The 23,629-nt window shown below is 44.6% G+C and overlaps 1 protein-coding gene across 39 annotated transcripts; it reads right to left on the reverse strand.

The window, feature by feature from the left end:
- Positions 1–30: 30 nt before the first annotated feature.
- On the reverse strand, positions 31–23,326 carry ZNF415 (zinc finger protein 415). Of its 39 annotated transcripts, none has more exons than XM_054672571.2 (9): positions 21,692–23,324; positions 18,013–18,107; positions 15,073–15,227; positions 14,234–14,315; positions 8,155–8,275; positions 7,546–7,653; positions 7,053–7,175; positions 6,630–6,845; positions 31–2,060 (listed from the first exon to the last, which is right to left on the reverse strand). In XM_054672571.2, exons 1-9 carry the CDS (start codon positions 21,750–21,752, stop codon positions 529–531), a joined length of 2,493 nt encoding a protein of 830 aa, XP_054528546.1. In that variant the 5' UTR covers positions 21,753–23,324; the 3' UTR covers positions 31–528. The 39 variants fall into 39 exon arrangements, with proteins under 39 accessions (XP_054528546.1, XP_063658265.1, XP_054528553.1 ...); XM_063802195.1 differs by lacking the exon at positions 18,013–18,107 and adding an exon at positions 19,637–19,730 and having other exon boundaries at positions 21,692–21,751; XM_054672578.2 differs by lacking the exons at positions 14,234–14,315; positions 18,013–18,107 and adding an exon at positions 13,976–14,188 and having other exon boundaries at positions 21,692–23,326.
- Between the last annotated feature and the right edge of the window lie 303 nt (positions 23,327–23,629).

Genomic DNA, 23,629 nt, shown 5'->3' on the forward strand with positions numbered 1-23,629 from the left:
AATAAATATTTTAAAATCTGAGACAACCAGTGACTTCAAACATCCTGCAACCTTTAATATATATCATGTTGTGTGAGTTTTAACACATTTGGGCTTGCATTTGTTCTACAATGTGTAATATGAAAAGTTTATCAGCACAACTAGACTGAATTATTCCTCACATAAATCCTTGGATGTGTTACAGTTTTGATCCTTGGTTAACAGCTTCAACATGCACAAAATATACAAAGATGTTTACACATTTTGATGTCTAGTGAGTTGTGAGACCTAAATGAAGCCTCTGCCACACAGTTAGGTGTATATGATTTCTCTTTAGCATGGACTCTGATGTCAATGAATGCTTGAACTTGTGATGAAAGGTTTGCTGTACTCGTAAGGATTCTCTCAAGAATGAAATTCTCTGATGCTGTGTAGGAGTGAATTGTGACTGAAAACCTTGCCACATTTATTATACTTGTATGGTTTCTCTCTGGTATAAATTCTTTGATGACTCACAGGATTTAAACTTTGACTGAAGACCTTGCCATATTAATTTCTTTTATAAGGTTTCTCCTTAGTATGGATAATTTGATGTCTGAAGAGGTTTGGGCGCACACTAAAGGACTTCCCACAATCACTACATTTGTAAGGTTTCTTTCCAGTATGGATTATCTGATGTCTAGTGAGGTTTGGGCGCACACTAAAGGATTTGCCACACTCATTACATTTGTAAGGTTTTTCTCCAGTATGGATGACCTGATGGGTAGTTAGGCTTGAATGCACACTGAAGCCTTTGCCACATTGATTACATTTGTAAGGCTTCTCTCCAGTATGGATGACCTGATGGGTAGTTAAGTTCGAATGCACACTAAAGGCTTTCCCACACTCATTACACTTGTAAGGTTTCTCTCCAGTATGAACTCTCCGATGACTCGCAAGGTGTGAATTGTAACTGAAAACCTTACCACATTCATTGCATTTGTAAGGTTTCTCTCCAGTATGAATTCTCCAATGCCTTGCAAGGCTTGAAGTCTGACTGAAGACTTTACCACATTCATTACACTTGTATGGTTTCTCCCCAGTGTGAATTCTCTGATGAGTTGCAAGGCTTGAAGTCTGACTGAACACCTTGCCACACTCATTGCATTTGTAAGGCTTCTTGCCACTATGAATTACCTGATGGTTGGTAAGTGTTGACCTCACACTAAAGGCTTTGCCACACTCTTTACACGTGTAAGGTTTCTCTCCAATATGAGTTTTCTGATGTAGTGCAAGGCATGAATTTCGACTGAAGACCTTGTCACACTCATAACATTTGTAAGGTTTCTCTCCAGTGTGAACTCTCCGATGTAGTGCAAGGCATGAGTTGCGACTGAAACCTCTGTCACATTCATTACATTTGTATGGTTTCTCTCCAGTATGAACTCTCCAATGACGCGCAAGGTTTGATTTTTGACTAAAGACCTTGCCACACAGATCACATTTATATCCTTTCTCTCCAGAATGACTTACCTGATGTACAGTCATGTGTGAGCCATGATTCAAGGCTTTGTCGCACTCAATATATCTGTAAGGTTTTTCCCTAATGCGTGATTTCTGTTCTTGTGTGAGTAATGAAGAACAGATGAAATCAGTCCCATATTTATTAGAAACATGGGTTTTGACGGTAGAAGAAATTATTTGGGGTGGTGAAACTGAGGAACCATGGTTGACAGACTTCTCAACATGGTTACATTCATAAATTTTCCCTTCAGCTTGAAACTGCTGCAGTTCAGGGGGATGTGGTAGAAAGCTTAATCCAAGCTGATGTTTAATAGACTTGTTTCCTATACCTCTTCTATCGCGTTGGTCTCTCCTACAAGTAAGATTTTCTTTTGGGGCCGTAGTCACTTTGTTGCAATTTCTTTCATCATCTCTCCACTGACAGTCAAAGTCGTGTATTTTTTTCTTGATTTCTCTGAAGCAAAACTCTTCAATGTCATGTTTTTCATGTTGTTCCAATGTCACTGTGTGGAATACTTCTCCTGGGTTACCTTCCTGTTGTGGTGCTAGTTCCTTGATTACACAGTTACGAGACAGATCTATAAGAAATGAAAACCATAGGTTTCCAATTAATTAGAGACAGTATATAAATATTTCATACTGAATAACAGAATCACACAAAAAGCAACATTTATATACAACAGAGTTATAAAACTTCCCAATCATGATCTTTAATTTTTACGAACACAAAGGAATCACATTCTTTAGTAAAAAAAAGGGTGATTACATGGCATTCAAATAAATTCTAGGGAAGGACAGATTCAAACATCCTATGACCAAAACACATTGCGCAAACCTACGTTAGCCCTGAAAGGAATATTTTTTCACCTTGACAGCACAGTACACACCAATTGGCAGGAAATACATGGCTGTCTCATTATTGAAATAAATATTACATTTTACCTAGCCACAGCATATTTACTGTGCCCATATAAATGAAAAAAGTACTACACAATATATCATAATGGTAACTAAGCCACAACAAACTTACGGAATGAGTAAGGTACATAAATGATAATTCTGAATTGCAAAACAGTAATAGCACTGAGAAAATGAGACAAAAACTAATAAAACACTGTTAAAAATAGCTAATTTTTCTGAATACCTGTTATGAAAATATCTGTACCCACCTAGACCAGGCATTTTTGACATTAATGAGTGATGCATGTCAGTTATATTGCATGAAACTTACTAAAAACCCATCATCTGTAAACCATAACAATTAATTAATAAAACACTGTAGTAACCCATGATAAAAATGCAAACCAAAAACTAGTAACTACACTTGTACAAAGTTATAGCCTGTAAATGATTCTCTCCTAAGAAAAAAGCAAGAACTATTTCAGAACCAGCACACAACCTGTGAACTGGAATATATGTTAAGATCTCTGACATTTGACGCATGAGGTCAGGTAAACACACAGCATTATAAAGAAGAATTGAAGAACAAAGTCAGAAATCACAATTATGACTTTACACCTGCACTTACTTATGTAACAAACAGCCAGTCAATAACGCAATTCCCTACATATGCATTGCCCTTTCATGACCTAGTTCATCAGCCACACAATATACATAAGAGTTTGTACTTGGAAAATTTATTAACTGAAATCAGAGAACACAATGTTTAAAACGAATTGAAAATAAAATCAAACAAAATATAATGCAGTCTCTATGGTCTGAATATGTTGGCCAAAATTCATATGCTAAGGTCCTATCCCCCAGTGTGATGTTGTTGCAGATGGTGCGTTTGGGATATAATTAGGTCATGAGGTTGGACTAGTCAAAAATAGGATTAATGCCCTTACAGGACAAGACATAAGAGCTTGTTTTCTCTTGCCCTTTCCATCATGTGGGACAGTCAGCGGGCCGGTACCAGGAACTGATTCACCTGGCTCCTTAATTTTGACTTCCCAGCTTCCAGGTCTAGGAGATATAAATTTCTGTGGTTTAGTTCTCCTAGCCTATGATATTTCTTTTTTTTTTTTTTTTTTTGTGAGACACAGTTTCTCTCGTCACCCAGGCTGGAGTACAATGGCGCAATCTCGGCTAACTGCAACCTCTGCTTCCTGGGTTCAAGCAATTCTCCTGCCTCAGTCTCCCAAGTAGCTGGGATTACAGGTGCCTACCACCATGCCTGGCTAATTTTTATATTTTTAGTAGAGATGGGGTTTCAGTATGTTGGCCAGGCTGGTCTCGAACTTCTGATCTCAGGTGATCTGCCCACCACAGCCTCCCAAAGTGCTGGGATTACAGGCGTGAGCCACTGCGCCCGGCCCGCCTATGATATTTCTTATGGCACGATGAGTTATATAAGACAGAAAAAGGACAATCTCATCACAATCATCACAGAAGGTTGATCAATCTTATTAAACAAACTTTGGGACTTTACTGTAAGACACGCAATATTCCAAGTAATCACATACCACCACCTTGTTTTAAAAACTTTCAAGTAAATTGTTATTATTTTTCAAATAAACACATTAGGCCCATGGTATTCATGTATCTAACCTAAATTTTCACAGAAAATAAGAGAGAAAAACAAGACTAAATCCTGGGCCAGCAGGCCCAGACTTTTTTTTATTTTTATTTTTTGAGACACAGTCTCGCTCTTTTGCCCAGGCTGGAGTGCAGTGGTGTGATCTCGGCTCACTGCAACCTCCGCCTCCCAGGTTCAAGCAATTCTCTTGTCTCAGCCTCCTGAGTAGCTGAGATTACAGGCACCTGCCACCATGCTCGGCTACTTTTTTTGTATTTTTAGTAGAGAAGGGGTTTAACCATGTTGGCCAGGCTGGTTTCGAACTCCTGACCTCAAGTGATCCGCCCACCTCAGCCTCCAAAAGTACTCGGATTACAAGCATGAGCAACCACGCCGGGCCATCAGACGTGTTTTTAAGCACGTGTCCACCCACAGGCAGTGTGGAAAACCCGGGTGGACATGTGCAGTGTGGAAAACTATCAGTCACAGCAAGAATGCACCCAGGCAAGGAGCATATGAAGAAAAGGAGATACAAGAGCTGGGCTGTGTTGATAATAGTGTTATTCAGTCAGCTCTCATGGAAGGCAGCTATGCTCACCACTACACCACCAATGCATCTAGGCAGTCAGCTCTCATGGATAATGGTATCTGAGTCATCACTTCCTACACATACTGATTTAGGCAGATCCTGACTTATAAAGCGGTTGAGTGGTGTCTTGTCTTGCATAGTGAGAGTAGTGTGGAGGGTGAGGAAGTCCTGTGGCAATTGGGGTTTTCAGGAATACAAAACCAATATGCTAAAAAGCAACAGTATATTCCATGCAGATCAAGGTATCATGTGAGGATAGGAGAGAGGAAGGGCAAGAGCACAGGAGAGGGAGTAATGGGCATGTCGGAGGAAAATCTGCATGCACATGTGTGGGATATAATTCCACTAGGACAGTTACAATTCTGACCTTGGGGCCAGGCGTGGTGGCTCACGCCTGTAATCCCAGCACTTTGGGAGGCCGAGGCGGGTGGATCACATGAGGTCGAGAATTCAAGACCAGCCTGACCAACATGGAGAAACTCTGTCTCTACTAAAAATACAAAATTAGCCAGGTGTGGTGGTGCATGCCTGTAATCCTAGCTACTCAGGAGGCTGAGGCAGGAGCATCGCTTGAACCTGGGAGGTGGAGGTTGCGGTGAGCTGAGATTGTGCCATTGTATTCCAGCCTGGGCAACAAGAGCGAAACTCCATCTTAAAAAAAAAAAAAAAAGTATCATAAAAAATACAGAATTTACGACTAAATGAAAAAGATGTTCATTTATACCACATGTAAATGTACAAGATGAAACTAGTAGTGGCTTAAACAAATGACACTGGACTTTAAAAACCGAGGCATTACAGCGGTGTAAAGCAAAAAAAGAACAAACGAAAAAAAACCAAGGCATCATTCAGCTTCACAAGCTCCCTCCACAAGAGGGAGGTTTGAACCTACAACAAATTGAACCCAGGCTGAACAAAGGTTTGTTGATGAGAATGAACAATGGTGCACACAGGATGGAAAATGAACAAATGTGGTGTGAACAATAGTTTAGTCAAGAGCCTCATACATATGATGCTGTGAACTTGAACAATGTCATCACTAGGAGAAACTCCCACACCAACTGCTGGCTTAGGGGAGATGATCATTAGTTTATGTGTCCAGCGCTGTCACAGTGCCCTTCAGGTACACTTTTGTGAGGCTCCTCAAAACTAGAAGGACATCTGGAAACACTTGTCAGTCAGGCTCGCCTGATATTTTGTATCTTATATCCTGAGCCATGCTGACAATTCTGCTCAATGCTTTAAGGGGCATCTCTACATGTAGCAGGATGCTATTCAATTATATTAAAGAGTTTTCCCTCATAAATTTTCTGTTATCATATAAACACCCTCCATAAGAGACTCCAGGAGAAGGTATGTATAACCTATAGGTTGGTTATCATAGCAGGAATACAGAGAAATGACAGACCCCAGGAGTGTGTATATCAAAAGCTGGGTTTGTTTTTTTTTGAAACGGAGTCTCACTCTGTTACTCAGGCTGTAATGCAGCGGTGCCATCTCAGCTCACTGCAACCTCCACCTCCTGGGGTCATGTGATTCTCCTGCCTCGGCCTCCTGAGTAGCTGGGAGTACAGGCGCATGCCACCACACCTGGCTAACTTTTGTATTTTTAGTAGAGACGGGGTTCCACCATGTTGGTCTTGAACTCCCGACCTCAGGTGATCCACCCACCTCGGCCTCCCAGAGTGCTGGAATTACAGGCGTGAGCCACCGCACCCGGTCAAAAGTTGGTTTTCAGAGGAAAAATCATGCAAACTTAAGAGAAAACAAAATCAGGAAGAGCCAAGGTTTTTCTACATTCATATAGCAGTGAGACCAATGGAAAAGAGAGAAAAATACAACATATGAGGCTAGATTTTGAAGATCTTGAGAGAGGATTGTCTGCTCTGCCTACAGAGGGATCCTAAGCTAAGAGCCTGAAAGACTAAGACATACTCCCTGTGTAGGACGGGGGATCCCAGTGAAGACCTGTCAACTGTTCTTACAGTTCTGCAGAGTAACAATCTCAGAAGAACCAACTCCCTCCCCTGGTCCACACACCCACGAACTGTGGCAAAAGCAGAACAGAAGAAATGGCTGAGGGACCACAACAGGTAGAAAGGGCTTGAGACAGCTCCTTGCAGCTCCCCGGGGCCTCAGATGCAAAGAAGGAGCAGCCAGTGTTTCCCATCTCGTGGGCAGGTCTTCCAAGCACCAGAAATGGGGTGGAGCACGGATAGCTCCAGGCATCAGGACTGTGGAGGCCTCCCCTCTGATCTATATGGAAAGCGAACTGAGCATCAGGTGGCATCAAGAACAGGAGAGACCGGCCGGGCGCAGCAGCTCAAGCCTGTAATCCCAGCACTCTGGGAGGCCGAGACGGGCAGATCACCTGAGGTCAGGAGTTTGAGACCAGCCTGACCAACATGGTGAAACTCCATCTCTACTAAAAATACAAAATTAGCCAGGCGTGGTGGTGCATACCTGTAATCCCAGCTACTCGGGAGGCTGAGGCAGGAGAATCATTTGAATCCGGGAGGCGGAGGTTGCGGTGAGCCGAGATTGCACCATTGCACTCCAGCTTGGGCAATAAGAGCGAAACTCCATCTCAAAAAGAAAGAACAACAGCAACAAAAGAACAGGAGAGACCAAGGGAGAAGTAGACCCTTGTGATGTGGCCCCTCCCGGACCCCTCAGAGTGAAGGAGCCAGAGAGTTCACAGAAGTCAGAGGGCAATGCTGTCCATCATGATGGCACTTCCATTTGTCTCTGTTTGAGCTGCAGCCCCCACTGGACAGCAAAAGGATCAACTATGACATGTCTCAAGAGCAGAGGGAGAAGTAGGGGAAGTTTAAAATTTCCTCTAAGAGCTCACAGGATATAAACATTTGTTTTCCTACAGAACTCTCCCACTTGCTAAGAGTTTCCAAACACAATGTAATGGTGTGGCTTCCTCTCCCCCCATCTGAGGTCTTACCTGTTTTCACACCTTTGATCCATTCCCACCCTTTTGGTTTTCTTGCTACTTGTACTTGGCTTTCTATGGTCCAGGGCTCTTTCCTGTGCTCCCACATAGGATAATACTCTGGTCAGGAAGAGAATTTCCCACTTATAAAATGAATGGAACATGATGTGCTGTGGCTTTTCAAGAATCTCAGCCCTTTGCTTGGATAAGAAGAGAGGCTATCACAGATGGATCTAGGAAAATATTTCACAAATTATTTCACTGAATGCCAACTCTGAATGCTTAGGGAAGACTGTAATATGCAAATATCTAGCTCCCTTCCAAGAACTACTGAATCAAAGCACAGGGGCAGAAAACAAGAAGTGAGTATTTCAGAAGTCTACCATAAGCTTTCATGGATACTTCAGCTCTGGAACCACCACTGTTGTATCATGAAGGGGTCAGAACATCTGGAAAAAGGGGATGGTTAAACTCCAGAGTTCACATTATGGAGCTTTTCATTTCAGAGTCAACAAGGCCTCAAACTCAGTCAGGCAATGCAGGGGCTTCCAAGAGGCATAGAAGGGAAAATAGAAAGATACCAAGGGCAGATTTTGACTTCTGGAAGAAAATTATCCTCACCCAGGGAGACCAGGTTCCTGTAGTTCTCCAACATCACATCCCTGTATAAAGTCCTCTGTGTAGAGTTCAGGCATTTCCACTCATCTTGAGAGAATTCGATGGCCACGTCCCTGAATGTCAACTGTCCGTAAAATAATAAACACATTTCACCAAGGGGTTATGAAGGGAGTTACCATCTTCACACAAAATAAGAATAAAAGAGAATTTAAGTATAGGTTTAATTGAAGTGTGTGTTCTGATAAATCCACACTAAGGTATTTTTGAGTACATATCTCTCCCTAATTGTGGTTTTTTCTCTTTCTTTCTTTTTTTTTTTTTTTTGGTTTGAGACAAGGTCTCGCTCTGCTGCCCAAGCTGAAGTGCAGTGGCATGATCATGGCTCACTGCAGACTCAATCTCCCAGGTTCAAGTGACCCTCCAACCTTAGCTTTCCAAGTAGCTGGACTATAGGCATGTGTGTACAAAGTACATTTGAAAACTTCAACAATGAACTAGGGATCAAGCAGAAGAAAAAATTTCAGAACTTGAAGACAGGTCTTTTGAAATAAACGAGTCAGACAAAAATAAAGAAAAAAATAAAAAAGAATGAACACAGCCTATGTGACATATGGGGCAGGCACCATAAGGTGACCAAATATTTGAATTTTTGGTGTCCCAGAAGGTGGAGAGAAAATCAAAAGGATAGAAAGCTATTTAACAAAATAATAACCAAAAACTTCCTAAGTATAGTAAAAGGTTTAGATATCTAGATACAGGAAGTTCATAGATTCTCAAAGAGATACAATCCAAAAATGTCTTCTTGGCACATTATAGTCAAACTGTCAAAAGTCAAAGAAAAAGAAAGAGAATTCGGCTGGGTGTGGTGGCTCACGCCTGTAATCCCAGCACTTTGGGAGGCCAAGGTGGGCAGATCACCTGAGATTGGGAGGTCGAGACCAGTCTGACCAACATGGAGAAACCCCATCTCTACTAAAAATACAAAACTAGCCGAGAGTGGTGGTGCAGGCCTGTAATCCCAGCTACTCGGGAGGCTGAGGCAGGAGAATTGCTTGAATCTGGGAGGTGGAGGTTGCGGTGAGCCGAGATCATGCCATTGCACTTCAGCCCGGGCAACAAGGGCGAAACTCCGTCTCAAAAAAAAAAAAAAAAGAAAAGAAAGAGAATTCTAAAAAAAAAAACAGCAAGAGAAAAGCATCTAGTCACTTATAAAGGGTGCTCCATAAAACAGGAAATTTCTCAACAGAAACCTTACAGGCCAACAGAGAATGGTATGATACATTAAATGTGCTGAAAGAAAAAAAAACCCTGCCAGCCAAGGATACTATACTCAGCAAAATTATCCTTCATAAAAAGGAGAAATAGTCTTTCCCAGAGAAGCAAAGCCTGAGGGAATTCTTCACCACTAGACTGGCCCTACAAGAAATGCTTAAGGGATCCCTACACCTAGAAGCAAAAGGACAATACTGGCCGTCATGAAAACACACAATACTATAAAACCCACTGTTAGAGCAAACATGCAAGTAAGGAAAGGAGTCAAATGTAAATGTTACCATTATAGAAAACCACCAAACCACAATGAAAAACAATTAGAGAAAGAAAGGAGCAAACATACAAAACAACCAGAAATCAATTAATAAAGTGACAGTAATAAGCCCTCACATATCAATAATGAACTTTATGGAAATGGATTAAACTTTCCACATAAAAGATACAGACTGGCTAAATTGATACAAGCGTGTAACCCAACTATATGCTACCTTTAAGAAACTCATGTCAACTGTAAAGACACAAATAGACTCAAAGTGAAAATATGAAAAAAGGTATTATATGCAAACGAAACCAAAAGCAAGCAGAAGTACCTCTACTTCAATCTAACAAAATGAATTTTAAGTTAAAAACAGTAAAAGAGATGAAAAAGGTCATTTTATATACTAATAAAGAGATCAATTCAATAAGAGGAATATAACAATTCTAAACATATATGCACCCAACACTGGAGCATCCAGACATATAAGGCGAATATTATTAGATTTAAAGGGAGAGATACACTCCAAAAATAATAATAGTTAGGGATTTCAGCATTAGACAGCTGATTTAGACAGAAAATTAACAAAGAAACACTGAATTTAAACTGCACTTTAGACTAAACAGACCTAAGGGATATTTACAGAACATTTCATCCAACAAGTACAGAATACACATTCTTTGCATCAGCGCACAGAACATTCTCCAAGACAGACTACATATTAGAACACAAAACAAGTCTCAACACATTTTTAAAATATCAAAATCTTAATAAGTATCTTCTTAGAACAACAATGGAATAAAATTAGAAATCAATACCATGAGAAACTTTGAAAACTGGCAAATACATGGAAATTAGACAACATGCTCCTAAATGACCACTGGGTCTAGGAAGAAATTAAGGGGGAAATTAAAAAAAAAAAATCTTGAAACAAGTAAAAATGGAAACACAATATGTCAAAACCTATGGAATACAACAAAAGCAATGCTAAGAGGGAAGTTTATAGTAATAAACACCTACTTGAAAAAAGTAGAAAAATTTCAAATAAGCCAGGCACGGTGGCTCACTCCTGTAATCCCAGCACTTTGGGAGGCCAAGGTGGGTGGATCACCTGAGGTCAGGAGTTCAAGACCTCAGGCTAAGTTCAAAACCCTGGCTAAGATGGTAAAACCCCATCTCTACTAAAAATACAAAAATTAGGCCGGGCGCAGTGGCTCACGCCTGTAGTCCTAGCACTTTAGGAGGCCAAGGCGGGCGGATCACGAGGTCAGGAGATCAAGACCATCCTGGCTAACATGGTGAACCCCGCTTCTACTTAAAAAATACAAAAAAATTAGCTGGGTGTGGTGGTGGGCGACTGTAGTCCCAGCTACTCGGGAGGCTGAGGCAGGAGAATGGCATGAACCCAGGAGGCGGAGCTTGCAGTGAGCCCAGACCGAGCCACTGCACTCCAGCCTGGGCGACAGAGGGAGACTTCGTCTCAAAAAAAAAGAAAATACAAAAATTAGCCAGGTATGTGCCTGTAATCCCAGCTACTCTGGAGGCCGAGATGGGAGAATCGCTTGAACCAGGGAGGTGGAGGTTGCAGTGAGCCAAGATCGCACCACTGCACTCCAGCCTGGGTGACAGAGCAAGACTCCATCTCAAAAAAAAAAAAAAAATTCAAATAGTCTAACAATGCACCTCAAGGAAATAAGAAAGCAAGAACAAATCAAACCCAAAATCAGTAGAAAGAAAAAAATAACAAAGATCAGAGCAGAACTAAACAAAATAAATACTACAAAAACACAAAGGATCAACAAAATGAAATGTTGGTTATTTTTAAAAAAGATAATATAATCTATAAACTACTAGCTAGATTAATCAAAAAGAAGACCCAATAAACAAAATCAGAAATAAAATGGATACAACTGATAACACAGAAATATAAAAGATCATCAGAGACTATTATAAATAACTACACACTAACAAACTAGAAAACCTAGAGGAAATGGATAAAATGCTGGACACGAAGCACCAAGACTGAATCAGGAAGATTCAGAAAACCTTAACAGACCAATAATGAAATTTAATCAGGAATAAAAAGTCTCTGAACAAAGAAAAGTCTGGGACCAAATGGCTTCACTGCTGAATTCTATCAAACTTTCAAAGAAGAACTAAGACTGATTCTCCTCAAACTATTTTACAAAATTGAAAGTGAGGGAATTCTCCTTAACTCATTCTATGAAGCCAGCATTCCCGATACCAAAACCAGAAAAGAAAAAAAAAAAAAGAAAACTATAGGCCAAAATCCCTCATGAACATAGATGTAAAAATCCTCATCAAAATACTAGCAAATTGAATATTTTGCTATATTCCCAACACATAAAAATGATAAATACTCAAGGTAATAGACACTTCAAATACCATTACTTGATCATTACACATTCTATGACACATGTAACAAAATATCACATCTGCCCCTTAAATATGAACCAATATTATGTATCAACTTGAAAAACGAGCAAGCTATCCCTGTTCCTTAATACGAAAACGTGTAAATATTCACAACTTGCAGGATAAAATACCCTAACAAAACATTTACTGACAATATTCTTCTAAAATCTCACAATGATTAAACACATTTCAACAGGGCTTGAGCTGTCTGTTCTCACAGAACTGACAATAGTGGCTCACCACTGAGGCCTGTGTGAGGGTGTAAGGCTTGACAGGAAAAGGGATGCTCTATATCTAAGCACCTAAATATCTCTATTGAGAGTTTCACCATAAAACAAATATATACATCATGTGATGTTTAAAATAAAAGCAGCATAATACTTAATAACAATACATATAATAAGAATATGGATATATCCTCTTTAATGAAAAAGGAGTTCTGCTCTGATGTCTGAGCAAAACTGTTACCATTTTTACCTAAAATATCTGATGCCTAAGAGACCCTGCAGGAATAGCACCATCTCCGTGGTATGCAAGTGCTGAGAATGGTTTAAAAACCTGGCCGGGCGCGGTGGCTCATGCCTCTAATCCCAGCACTTTGGGAGGCCGAGGTGGATGGATCACGAGGTCAGGAGTTGGAGACCAGCCTCACCTACATGGTGAAACCCCGTCTCTACTAAAAATACAAAAATTAGCCAGGTGTGGTGGCACGTGCCTGTAATCCCAGCTAGTCAGGAGGCTGAGGCAGAGGAATCACTTGAACCTGGGAGGTGGAGGTTGCAGTGAGCCAAGATCGAGCCACTGCACTCCAGCATGGGTGACAGACTGAGACTCCGTCTCAAAAAAAAAAAAAAAAAAGTCCTACAATTATACTTTATTTTTGTCGTTGTTGTTGTTGAGACAGAGTCTCGCCCTGTCACCCAGGCTGGAGTGCAGTGCAGTGGTGCCATCTCCACTTACTGTAACCTTTGCCTCCCGGCTTCAAGTGATTCTCCTACCTCAGCCTCCTGAGTAGCTGGGATTACAGGCGTGTGCCACCACGCCTGGCTAATTTTTGTATTTTTAGTAAAGACGGGGTTTCACCATGTTTGCTGGTCTCAAACTCCTGACCTACAATGATCCGCTCACCTCGGCCTCCAAAGTGCTGGGATTATAGGCCTGAGCCACCATGCTCGGCCTTACAGTTACACTTTTATGTTGACTTTATGTTTCAAAGTCAATAAAGGAATAAAACGCCTTCTAGTACTGATGTCTGTATCTCAACTTTACATTCCATTCCAAGTCATTAACAGTGTGGAGTCAGAGACATACTGATATACTAGTTTTATCTGGATTACAAAATCAGGCACAAAATATATCCCCTTATTGGCTGCCTTTTCCAGGATTTACCAGGTATTTGTCTATATTAATACCTGACTTTAGGCCAGGCACGGTGTCTCATGCCTGTAATCCCAGCACTTTGGGAAGCCGAGGTGGGTGGATCACCTGAGGTCGGGAGTTCGAGACCAGCCTGACCAACATAGAGAAACCCCGTCTCTATTAAAAATACAAAATTAGCTGGTTGTGGTGGTGCATGCCTGTAATCCCAGCTACTCGGGACACTGAGGCAGGAGAATCACTTGAACCCGGGAGGCAGAGGATTCAGTGAGCCGAGATTGCGCCATTGCACTCCAGCCTGGGCAACAAGAGTGAAACTCCATCTCAAAAACAAACAAACAAACAAAAAACAAAAACAACAAAAAACATGACTTCCATGGGCAGCTTCTCTATTCCTGGGCTATGGAGAGCTGACAGTGCATCCAAATGTGGCCCCTGAGCAATCCCTGCTGCCCAACAGCACTGACACCACGGGACCCTCACCCCGTCTCCATCCATGTCTGGGTGTGAGCCCTTCCCAGGACCATGCCCAGTGGACTCTTCAGAAGTTCATGTCACAGGGTCAGGGTGAGACGGAATCTCAGTAGAGATGAGAGGGACTGAGGGAAGGCACGGGTCAATGTGAGCAAACGCGTCAGGCAGGATGCTTCAGACTCAGAGAAGATTTGCAGTTCCAAGGCATTGTCTCCCACCTTTCTGAAAGAAGGGAGACAGAATGACCCACACAGAATCTTTCTTTACCTGAGTAAAAGCCATTCCTGACTCCTTTGCTCTCCTCTTCTGGGTTTCTTCCTCATGTGCCAGGAGTCTTTGGAAGTCAATGCTGAATATCAACAACAAGTGCTGTTTATTGCTTAGAAACAACACACCCCCTCTTGTGTGACAAGCACACACATACACAGGGAGGAGCTCGCCCTGTGCAAAGACGGTCCTCTGCCGCCCACTACACCAGGGTGGCCCCAGGGACAAGAAACTCCTACAGGGAAACCAATACATGAGTCTTCTGACCCCTTTCTTCAGAACTCCCTCCCCTCCTGGAGAAGCTCACACACACGCTGCAGCAGTGGGGAGGAGACCCAGCCCTGATCAAACCCCATGCAGAGCACAGCCCCCTTTCCCTCTCTGGATCCCAGGCTGGGCTCAGCCCTCAGAAATAGAGGACACAGAGCCTTGGTGTTCAGGGCTGGATATAGATTAGAATCATGTTGAGCACTGTATTATCGAGGGTGGGTCCCAACCTGTGTGAATGGGAATCTCTGGGACAGGGATGGGGGCACAAGAGGTATATCTGCAAAGTACTCCAGCACTTTCATATGAAGCCAGGGGGTAGCTCTACTCAAACACGGTCAGCCCAGCATAGCCCCCACCTTCTGACTCTATTCTCCCCTTGGGACCTTGGTGTCATCAGGATCCAGACAGTGGAAGCAGAAAGAATTGAGAGAAGCATGCAGAGCAGGTAATATGGACCAGAGGTGGGGGTGAGGGTGTAGCTGGAGTGTGAAATGGGGGGTGGGTCACAGAAGTCCCCGCTGAGAAGATGATATCGGAACCGAGACCTGGGGAAGGAGGGGTGTTTGCACCTGCAGCTGAGGGGCCAGCGAGTTCCAGCAGATGCACAGCCCACGTGAAGGCCTTGAGGCAGGAGCAACCTCGGCCCAGGAACAGGAAGGACGCCTGCGTGGCTGCAGCAGAGGGAGCGAGGAGGACACAGGCAGGAGATGAGGTCAGAGAGGTCCTGGGAGGGCAGATCAGGCAGGGCAGATGCTGTCAAACATTTTTCTCCCACACCTCAAAAGAATTTTGGAAATGATGTATTTCCTCACCCATTTTAATTAAATATATAATGTTTTCTTTATAAATTAACCCACTTATAATGTAAAATCTTATATATTTGAAAGTCCCAGGAAATACATGGTCCCCCTCATCTGAGATGTGCAGGACTGCAGGGGAATGCATCTAGGGAGTCAGGAAGTCACTTTTGGACACCTGAAAGTGGAGATACCTGTTACATGTCCTAGCAGAAAGTTGAGGAGAAGGCTAGGCGCAGTGGCTCACACCTGTAATCCCACCACTTTGGGAGGCTGAGGCAGGTGGATCACCTGAGGTCAGGAGTTCGAGACCCACCTGACCAATGTGGTGAAACCCCATCTCTACTAAAAATACAAAAAAATTAGCCGGGCATGGTGGTAGGCACTGGTAATCCCAGCTACTTGGTAGGCTGAGGCAGGAGAATTGCTTGAACCCGGAGGGCAGAGGTTGCGGTGAGCCGAGATCGCGCCACTGCTACAGCCTGGGCAACAAGAGAAAAACTCCGTCTCAAAAAAAAAAAAGAGGTTTATTTGGCTCATGGTTCTGCAGGCTGTACAAAACACGGTGCCAGCATCTGCCTCTGATGAGGGCCTCAGGAAGCTTCCGTTTAGGGTGGAGGGTGAAGGGGCGCCAGCAGGGCAGACGAAATGGTGAGAGAGGAGACGAGAGAGAGAGAGGTCAGGCTTTTTGACAACCAGCTCTCAGGGGAACTAAGAGTCAGAACTCACTCCCTAGAGAATGACATCAAGCCATTCCCAAGAGATCTGCTCCCATGACACTCACCAGACCCTCCCTCCCTCCAACTTTGGAAGTCACATTTCAACATGAGAGTTGGTGGGGCAAAACAAATCATATCCTAACAATTGTACATTCTGAGGCTATGAGTGGGGCTGGCGTGTGGTACACAATTGGAGGGTTAGTCGCAGCCAGGAGCAGGAACAGACCATTCCCAGTCACTACTAAGTAGGGATCCCAAGCCCTGAGACAGGTGGGTGGGTAAGTTGGAAAAGATCTCTTCCTTGCTTCCAGGGACTGAACAGTGAAAAAAAACAAGGCCTTTAAATGAGCAAAAAGAAGAAAGAAAATCTCCAGAGACAAGGTGCAGAATAGAAAAATAGGAGAATGGAAGAGGTGCCGGGCAGGAATTAAATGACACCAGGAATTCTGGGTGTATGTTTTCTCCAGGCTGTGGTCAGCTACACAGGGACAGAAGCAGAGTAACAGAGCTGGATGTGGGGATATCTGGGAGAAACAAACGATTTAGTGCACTTGACTTGCAAATCATCTAGTAACTGAAAGGGTCTGTTTATGTCCAGTTTTTTTTTTTTTTGAGACGGAGTCTCACTCTGTCACCAGGTTGGAGTGCAGTGGCGTGATCTCGGCTCACTGCAACCTCCGCCTCCCGGGTTCAAGCGATTCTCCTCCCTCAGCCTCCCGAGTAGCTGGGATTACAGGCACATGCCACCATGCCCAGCTAATTTCTGTATTTTTAGTAGAGACGGGGTTTCACCATGTTGGCCAGGATGGTCTCGATCTCCTGACCTCATGATCTGCCCGCCTCAGCCTCCCAAAGTGATAGGATTACAGGCGTGAGCCACCGCGCCTGGCCTTTTTTTTTTTTTAAACAGGATCTTGCTGTCGGCCAGGCTAGAGTGCAGTGATGCAATGCTGGCTCAGTGCATCCTCCCACCTCAGCCTCTCGAGTAGCTGGGACTACAAGAGGCACGAGCCACCACATCTGGCTGATTTTTAAATTTTTTATAGAGACAAGGTGTCACTATGTTACCTAGGCTGGTCTCAAACTGGGCTCAAGTGAGCGTCCTGTCTCAGCCTCTGAAAGTGCTGGGATTACAGGCGTGAGCAACCATGCCTGCCATATCACTATCATTTTAAAAATAAACTGGAGCCAGGCACGGTGGCTCACGCCTGTAATCCCAGCACTTTAGGAGGCCAAGGTGGGCAGATCACGAGGTCAGGAGTTTGAGGCCAGCCTGATCAACATGGTGAAACCCCATCTCTACTAAAAATACAAAAATTAGCCGGACATGGTTGCACGCGCCTGTAGTCCCAGCTACTTGGGAGGCTGGGGCAGGAGAATCGCTTGAACCTGGGAGGCAGAGGTTGCAGTGAGCTAAGATCACGCCACTGCACTACAGCCTGGGCAAGAGTGAGACTCCATCTCAAAAAATAAAATAAAATAAAATAAACTGGATATGGTAGAGGCACATATTCTTTTGTTTTACCATTATTATTCCTGGTGTAGACAAAAAAAAAAAAAGAGCCTGGCACATGACGGAGTATTTGTTGAATAAATGAGCAAAATGATACAGGGTGACACTAGTGCACCCTCTGGTACGGTGTTCACTTTGAGGGACTGATGTGTGCAGGGGTCCTGTTTGACCTGAGGATTGTCTTCACCGAGAGTGAGAAGGGACCTGAGCAGGACCAGCTGAGGGGCAGAGCCAAGGGCCCTTCATGGAGACCACTCTGCTTACCAACCTGTGGAAGGGCAAGCGCAAGTCCACCCAGAAACACATCTGGCTGACTATGGGGTCACTGTCTGAGGCTCAGCAGACCCACGTGGCCAATAAAAGACCCTAAACTCTGCAAAAAGAAGAGTCTGTCTCTGTGCCCAGGCCCCTCCATGGAAAAAAGGTCCTGGGGTCTGAGATTTCTCACTTGGCAATGATGTTGGCTTGAATATTACTCACAGACCCAGATCCTTGGGTCTTGCGTGGGGCAAACTGACCGCAGAACTGCAGGAAGTGAGAGTCTGAACAGAGCAGCAGAAAGGCAGGCAGGAGACCTGAGGGAGGGGAGAAAGGAGAGAGACAAGCAGAGCAACCCCTCCTCTCCCTCAATCACCCGCCTGGGGAAGCATTAGTTTCCCATCATAGAGAGGACAACGGGGAAAGGGAGACGCGTGTGCATAGGATGAGATGTGTGTTGGGTGGACAGAAAGACTCCTTCCCCTAAATGTGACCCCATTAGCTCACCCCATTCTATTGCACAAATTCCTGAGCAGAGGGGCACCCTGTGGGGATGAACACAGCTCTTCCTGCCTCCAGTTCCTGCGTCTCCCTGCCATGACCAGGGCTGTAACCCTCCAACTCCCTTCCCAGGGCCCCGTGGCCCCTCTGCACTGGAGAAAGGTCCATGTTCCACAGCGGGTTTCAAGGACCTTGCCCCTCAGCTCCCCAGCTGCCTTGTGACTCTGTGACTCTGTTATCTTGGAATAAACAGGGAGAGGCCACTGGCCTGGCAGCAAGAATGTGGCAGCTTTATCTTCCCAAGGACAGTCCCAGTGGAAGCCTTTGGGCCGCAGGTCAGTGTGCTGTGTTTCACTCCGATTCTTGGAGAAATCTTTGCCTTACTCTGGGACCCTGATAATCACTCCCTCTTGATTTGCACCCACAGACGCCCCCACAGCAAACCCTCCCTAATGAAAGCCATCTGCGCCTGATTCTTAGGACCCCCTGTTGCCCTTCTGGACTCAGACACACTTACTAACTCCCATGGGGTCTTGCACTCCCCAGATAGTCCATAAAGGTCAGGCACTGCCTGAGGACACAGGGTTTATAGAAGCCCGGCTACGAAATTTCGCAAGTCCCAGTAACAGTGAAATAATACACATAAATATCTTAGGGTCTCACTGACCCACGACAATGTATTTATTTCCACTCATAGTGACTCCATCCCACACAAAAGTACCACCAAAGCCTACCAATAAAACAGAGATGTCTCTAATGATGCACGTGCCCCAATGAGATCCTAATATCTTCCAAGAAAACACTCCAAACTGTTATTTCTATCTTTCAAAATGCATCTGAAAGCTTCCTGATCGGCCAGGCGTGGTGGCTCCCACCTGTAATCCCAGCACTTTAGGAGGCTGAGGCAGGCAGATCACGAAGTCAGGAGATCGAGACCATCCTGGCCAACATGGTGAAACCCCGTCTTTACTAAAAATACAAAAATTAGCTGGGTGTGGTGGCGCGTGCCTGTAGCCCCAGCTACTCGGGAGGCTGAGGCACGAGAATCGCTTGAACCTAGGAGGTGGAGGTTGCAGTGGGCCAGGATCGCACCACTGCACTCCAGCCTGCCAACAGAGCGAGACTCCGTCTCAAAAAAAAAAAAAAAAAAAAAAGAAAAGAAAAAGAAAAAGATACTAGGGCTTTCCAAACTAATCCATGCAGTCCCATAACCACCCATAAACCCACGTCCATGTGCTACAGCCAGACCTGAGACATTCCTTTACAATTCCACTCACTCCTTGATCCCACAAGCATGCATGGGACAGGTGTACACATCATTCACCCGGCTCATCTAGAGGCCCACCTTGCTTCCATGCCCCTATGTGACACCTCCAAGAATGCTTCTTCACTTTCCCTCATTTTTCTACTTCTCTTCCATGCATGAAGAGCACACTAGGCTGAAAGGCAAAAGGGCCTCTGGACAAAAGCAGGAATGGACACAAACTGCTATCTGCAGGACAGTGGGCCTCAAGTCTAGACTCTAGAAGTTGGCCATGCTGGAAGGAATTGCCCGCAATTTGGGGACACCATGGAGTCCAGTTTAAAGGCAGGTGAAGATTGGCCGGATTGAGCTGACGGAGGATGTCCAAGAAAAAGAGAGGCCCCAGATCTCATGAGGGAGGCTGCCATTGTCCCCTTGTCTCTCCACTCACAGTCCCCTGCAAAATTCCCCCGCTGTTTAGGGAAGCCAAAAGATTGGACACCCCTGCTTTAGAGAGACACTATGTAGTGACAGAGTCTTTCACTTTCTGCCCAGCTTTACTCTCCCACTCCCCCTTCCCCTCCCCCTGCCCCAATGCCAGGGAAGGGGAAGAGGCTGACCTGTGGAATTAATGAGTCAAGTCACTTCCCTCTGCCTTAACAGGGGTGGCAAGTGGAAGCTAACTTCTGATGCCATAATTATAAAATGCACCAGCCTTAAAGACAGGGGTTTTGCAATTCTCATCATCTGTGTATTTTAAACTTATAAAGACAGAAATCAACAGGTCAAAACGTAGTCATCACATCCAGTCAGTTCACAACTCACCTGGACCTGGGGTCCCCCTCTTTCCTCATTATGGTGTGTTTCCCTCCCTCATTCCGTACATCGCTCTCATTCTCATCTTCTTTCTCTAGCTCTTTCCTTCCTCTTTATTTTCTCCCTAGGATTCTGCTCATTTTGAGCCCCTCTCCTCTCCTGCTGCTCCTCCTCTTCTTCCCTCTATTCTTTCTCTTCCACTTGTTCTTTCCATTCTTGCAGTTTATTTAATTCCTCTTTCTTCCTAATCTTTTCATTGTCCCAGTCTCCACATATTTCTGGCTCTTTCTTCCCCATTTCAGCACTCCCTGTTAAATTCCCTCTTCCCTGTTACACACCGTTGTCCCCACTCTTTGGCACCCCCAGATCCCAGGCCTCCCCGTGCTGTGGTTCTCCCTCTGCTTCTCCTTGTCATCGGCTGCCCCCTCTTGCTGTCCCGGTACCACACTGCTCTGTCTGCCCTGGCTCCAAATCCCTTCTGCTCTCCCCCACTCTCTGTCTGAGGAGCCTCCTCCTTTGCTGCCCCTCTCCCTACCTGGCTGTCCTTCATCTCTCTGGATACTGTGCTTTTTCTCGAAATGTGTCTAGTTACTTTTCTCTCCCTGCTACTTTCTCGGCTTCTTCTTTCACTCTTACTCTCTTTGAAAATCTCTAACCATCCTCTACTTTGCCATCTGTTTATTGGTTTCCCTCATTCTTTCCTCTGTCTCAGGTTTTCTACTGCTCTCTCCGTCCCTCTCTGTCTCCCGATCCCTTTGGCCCACACGTTCACAGGAGGGTTTAGGGTAAGACGCCTGCATCCTGGAGGAGCGCATTTTCCAGGGGGTGGAGGGGGACAGGCAAGAACACCGGGTGTCACAGGACAGGCCCTGACCACCTCCTCAACGCGGGCTCAGGGGAGGCCTGGGGAGCAGCGGGGCCCGGCACGAGGAGGAGGGGGGTGGTGGGGTCTGCAGGATCCCAGGACCAGGCAGAGGACGCAGGCTCCCCGGGACTGCGGCTGCAGCTGCGGCGCTGCGCTCCAGGGGCCGACGAGGGCGAGGCTGGGATGCGCCCAGGACGGGAATCCACCTCCGGGGTGAAGACTTTAAAAAGCCCGGGGCTGGAGGAGGGGGTCAGGAAAAGGTTTTAAGCGGGAGGAAGAAGCAAAAGGCCGGGGACGGGGAGCAGCCTCAAAGCGACTTCAACCCAAAGGGAAGCGACTCCGGACCCACACTGCGAGGCCTGTATTCACCTGGGGTGGAGTGTGCGGGGATTTTAAGGGCCGTATCGACCCTGGACATCGGCTGTGGAAATGGGAAACAGGGAGCGCAGGTTTAATCTACACAGAGGGTCACTCACGCTCGACGCCGTCACCTTCACCCAACGCGATCCGTTTCCGGGACTGTAGGAAACTGCGCATGCGCGGAGAGAAGAGCCCGGGCGGCCTGGAGGAATGGCTGGAGTGGGCGGGGTCTGCGCCGCTTTAAGGTAAAAAAATCAGAGTTGTGTGGGCCACTTATGGTGGAAACCAAAATGTTTTCCACTTACCAAGTGGAAAACGGTTTATGTTAAAACTATTTTGCCTGCAGGTTGGACCCGATCCTGCTAGGGAGTCTCCTGCAGCTTAGCAGTCCGGGAACTGGGATTTCGGTGGGGGATCCACAACTAGCAGTGATTGGATCCATAAAAGTTACCAAAAAACAAAAATAGAGTGTCTGGAATCACTCCACTGGATTTCAAGACTACCAATATAGGAAAGGTAATAAAAATTGTGTGGTTTTGGGGCAATAAAAGACATATGGATTGATGCAATACAGTAAGAGAGTACAAAAATAGCCTCTACAGGTACTTCCAACTGATTTTTGACAAAGTTACCAAGGGAATTGAATGAAGAATTTTTAAAAACTGCTGAGGGGCTAACTTAATATCCACAGCGGGAAAGAAGTCATCTCTACTCAAACTTCACAACCGTACAGACATTAGTTCAACATTGACCATAGCCTAAATGTAAAATATCAAACCATAAAATGGTATCCTGTAGGAGACTGAAAGAAAAAATTACTCACAATAAAATCGTAAGAATCAAGAGCTTGTTCAAAAATTCTTAGCCATAGCAGCAAAAGCATGATTCATTAAAGAAAAAAAAATCAACTGGTATTTACCAAATTAAAAACTTTTGGTCTGTGAAAGACCTTAAGACAATGAAAGAAAAGGTATTTGATATGGTTTGGCTCAGTGTCCCCAACAAATCTCATCTTCAAGTATAAACCTCAGGTGTTGAGGGAGGGACCTGGTGGGAGGTGACTGGATCATGGGGGTGGTTTTCCCCAAGCCGTTCTCATGATAGTGAGCTCTCAGGAGATCTCATGGTTTAAAAATCTGTGATAGTTCCTCCTTTGATCGCTCTCTCTCCTGCTGCAAGCAAGACGTGCCTTGCTTCGCCTTTGCCTTCCTCTATGATTGTAAGTTTCCGGAGGCCTCCCTAGCCATGCGGAACTAGGAAAAGAGTCAATTAAACCTCTTTTGTTTATAAATTACCCAGTCTCAGGTTGTCACAGGAGGGTTTAGGCAGTGTGAAAATGGACTAATACAGTACTGAATAATAGAAAATATTTGCCTACCATATATCTGACATAAAACTGGTATGTGGAATGTATAAAGAATCCTAGAACGACTTAAAAAAAAAAGCAAAATAATCAAATTAGAAAATGGATAGAACTATGAAGAGACATTTCACTGAAGCAGATATACTGAGATAAATGGGCACATAAAAAGATTTCCAACATCACCATCCATCAAATCTCAGACCTCAGCATATTCTGCTTTCTCCATGTGAACCCCTGGATGCTGTCAGAGATCATGAGAAACACAGGAGCTTCTACTGAACAGTCCAGTTGATGTGTATTAGCAACCTGTAATTGTTTTTGGAAACTAACAATGGAAACACAGATACAAAAATATTCTCAGCTCAAGAAATATGCACTTTGTCATTATTAGTGATTTTTTTTTTTTTTTTTTTTTTTTTGGAGACAGAGTCTTGTTCTGTCACCCAGGCTGGAGTGCGGTGGTGTGATCTCAACTTACTGTAACCTCTACCTCCCAGGCTCAAGCGATTCTCCTGCCTCAGCCTCTTGAGTAGCTTCAACCACACGCGCGCGCCACCACACCCAGCTATTTTTTGTATTTTTAGTAGAGATGGGTTTTCACCATGTTGGCCAGGCTGGTCTCCAATTCCTGACCTCAGGAGATCCACCCCCTTTGGCCTCCCAAAGTGCTGGGATTACAGGGGTGAGCTAC

The sequence above is a fragment of the Pan troglodytes genome, chromosome 20 (assembly GCF_028858775.2).
Source record: "Pan troglodytes isolate AG18354 chromosome 20, NHGRI_mPanTro3-v2.0_pri, whole genome shotgun sequence".
In the NCBI taxonomy this organism is placed as follows: domain Eukaryota; kingdom Metazoa; phylum Chordata; class Mammalia; order Primates; family Hominidae; genus Pan; species Pan troglodytes.

Bases quoted from the DNA above. Each gene is read 5' to 3' on its own strand.
- ZNF415 (XM_054672571.2), bottom strand. From the start codon at position 21,752: ATGCGCAGTTTCCTACAGTCCCGGAAACGGATCGCGTTGGGTGAAGGT. The intron at 15,228-18,012 runs GTGAGTAATATT...CTGCCCTCCCAG, and splicing joins AGACCCAAGGATCTGGGTCT to GACCTCTCTGACCTCATCTC. The intron at 14,316-15,072 runs GTGCAAACACCC...GTTGATATTCAG, and splicing joins CGCTGGCCCCTCAGCTGCAG to CATTGACTTCCAAAGACTCC.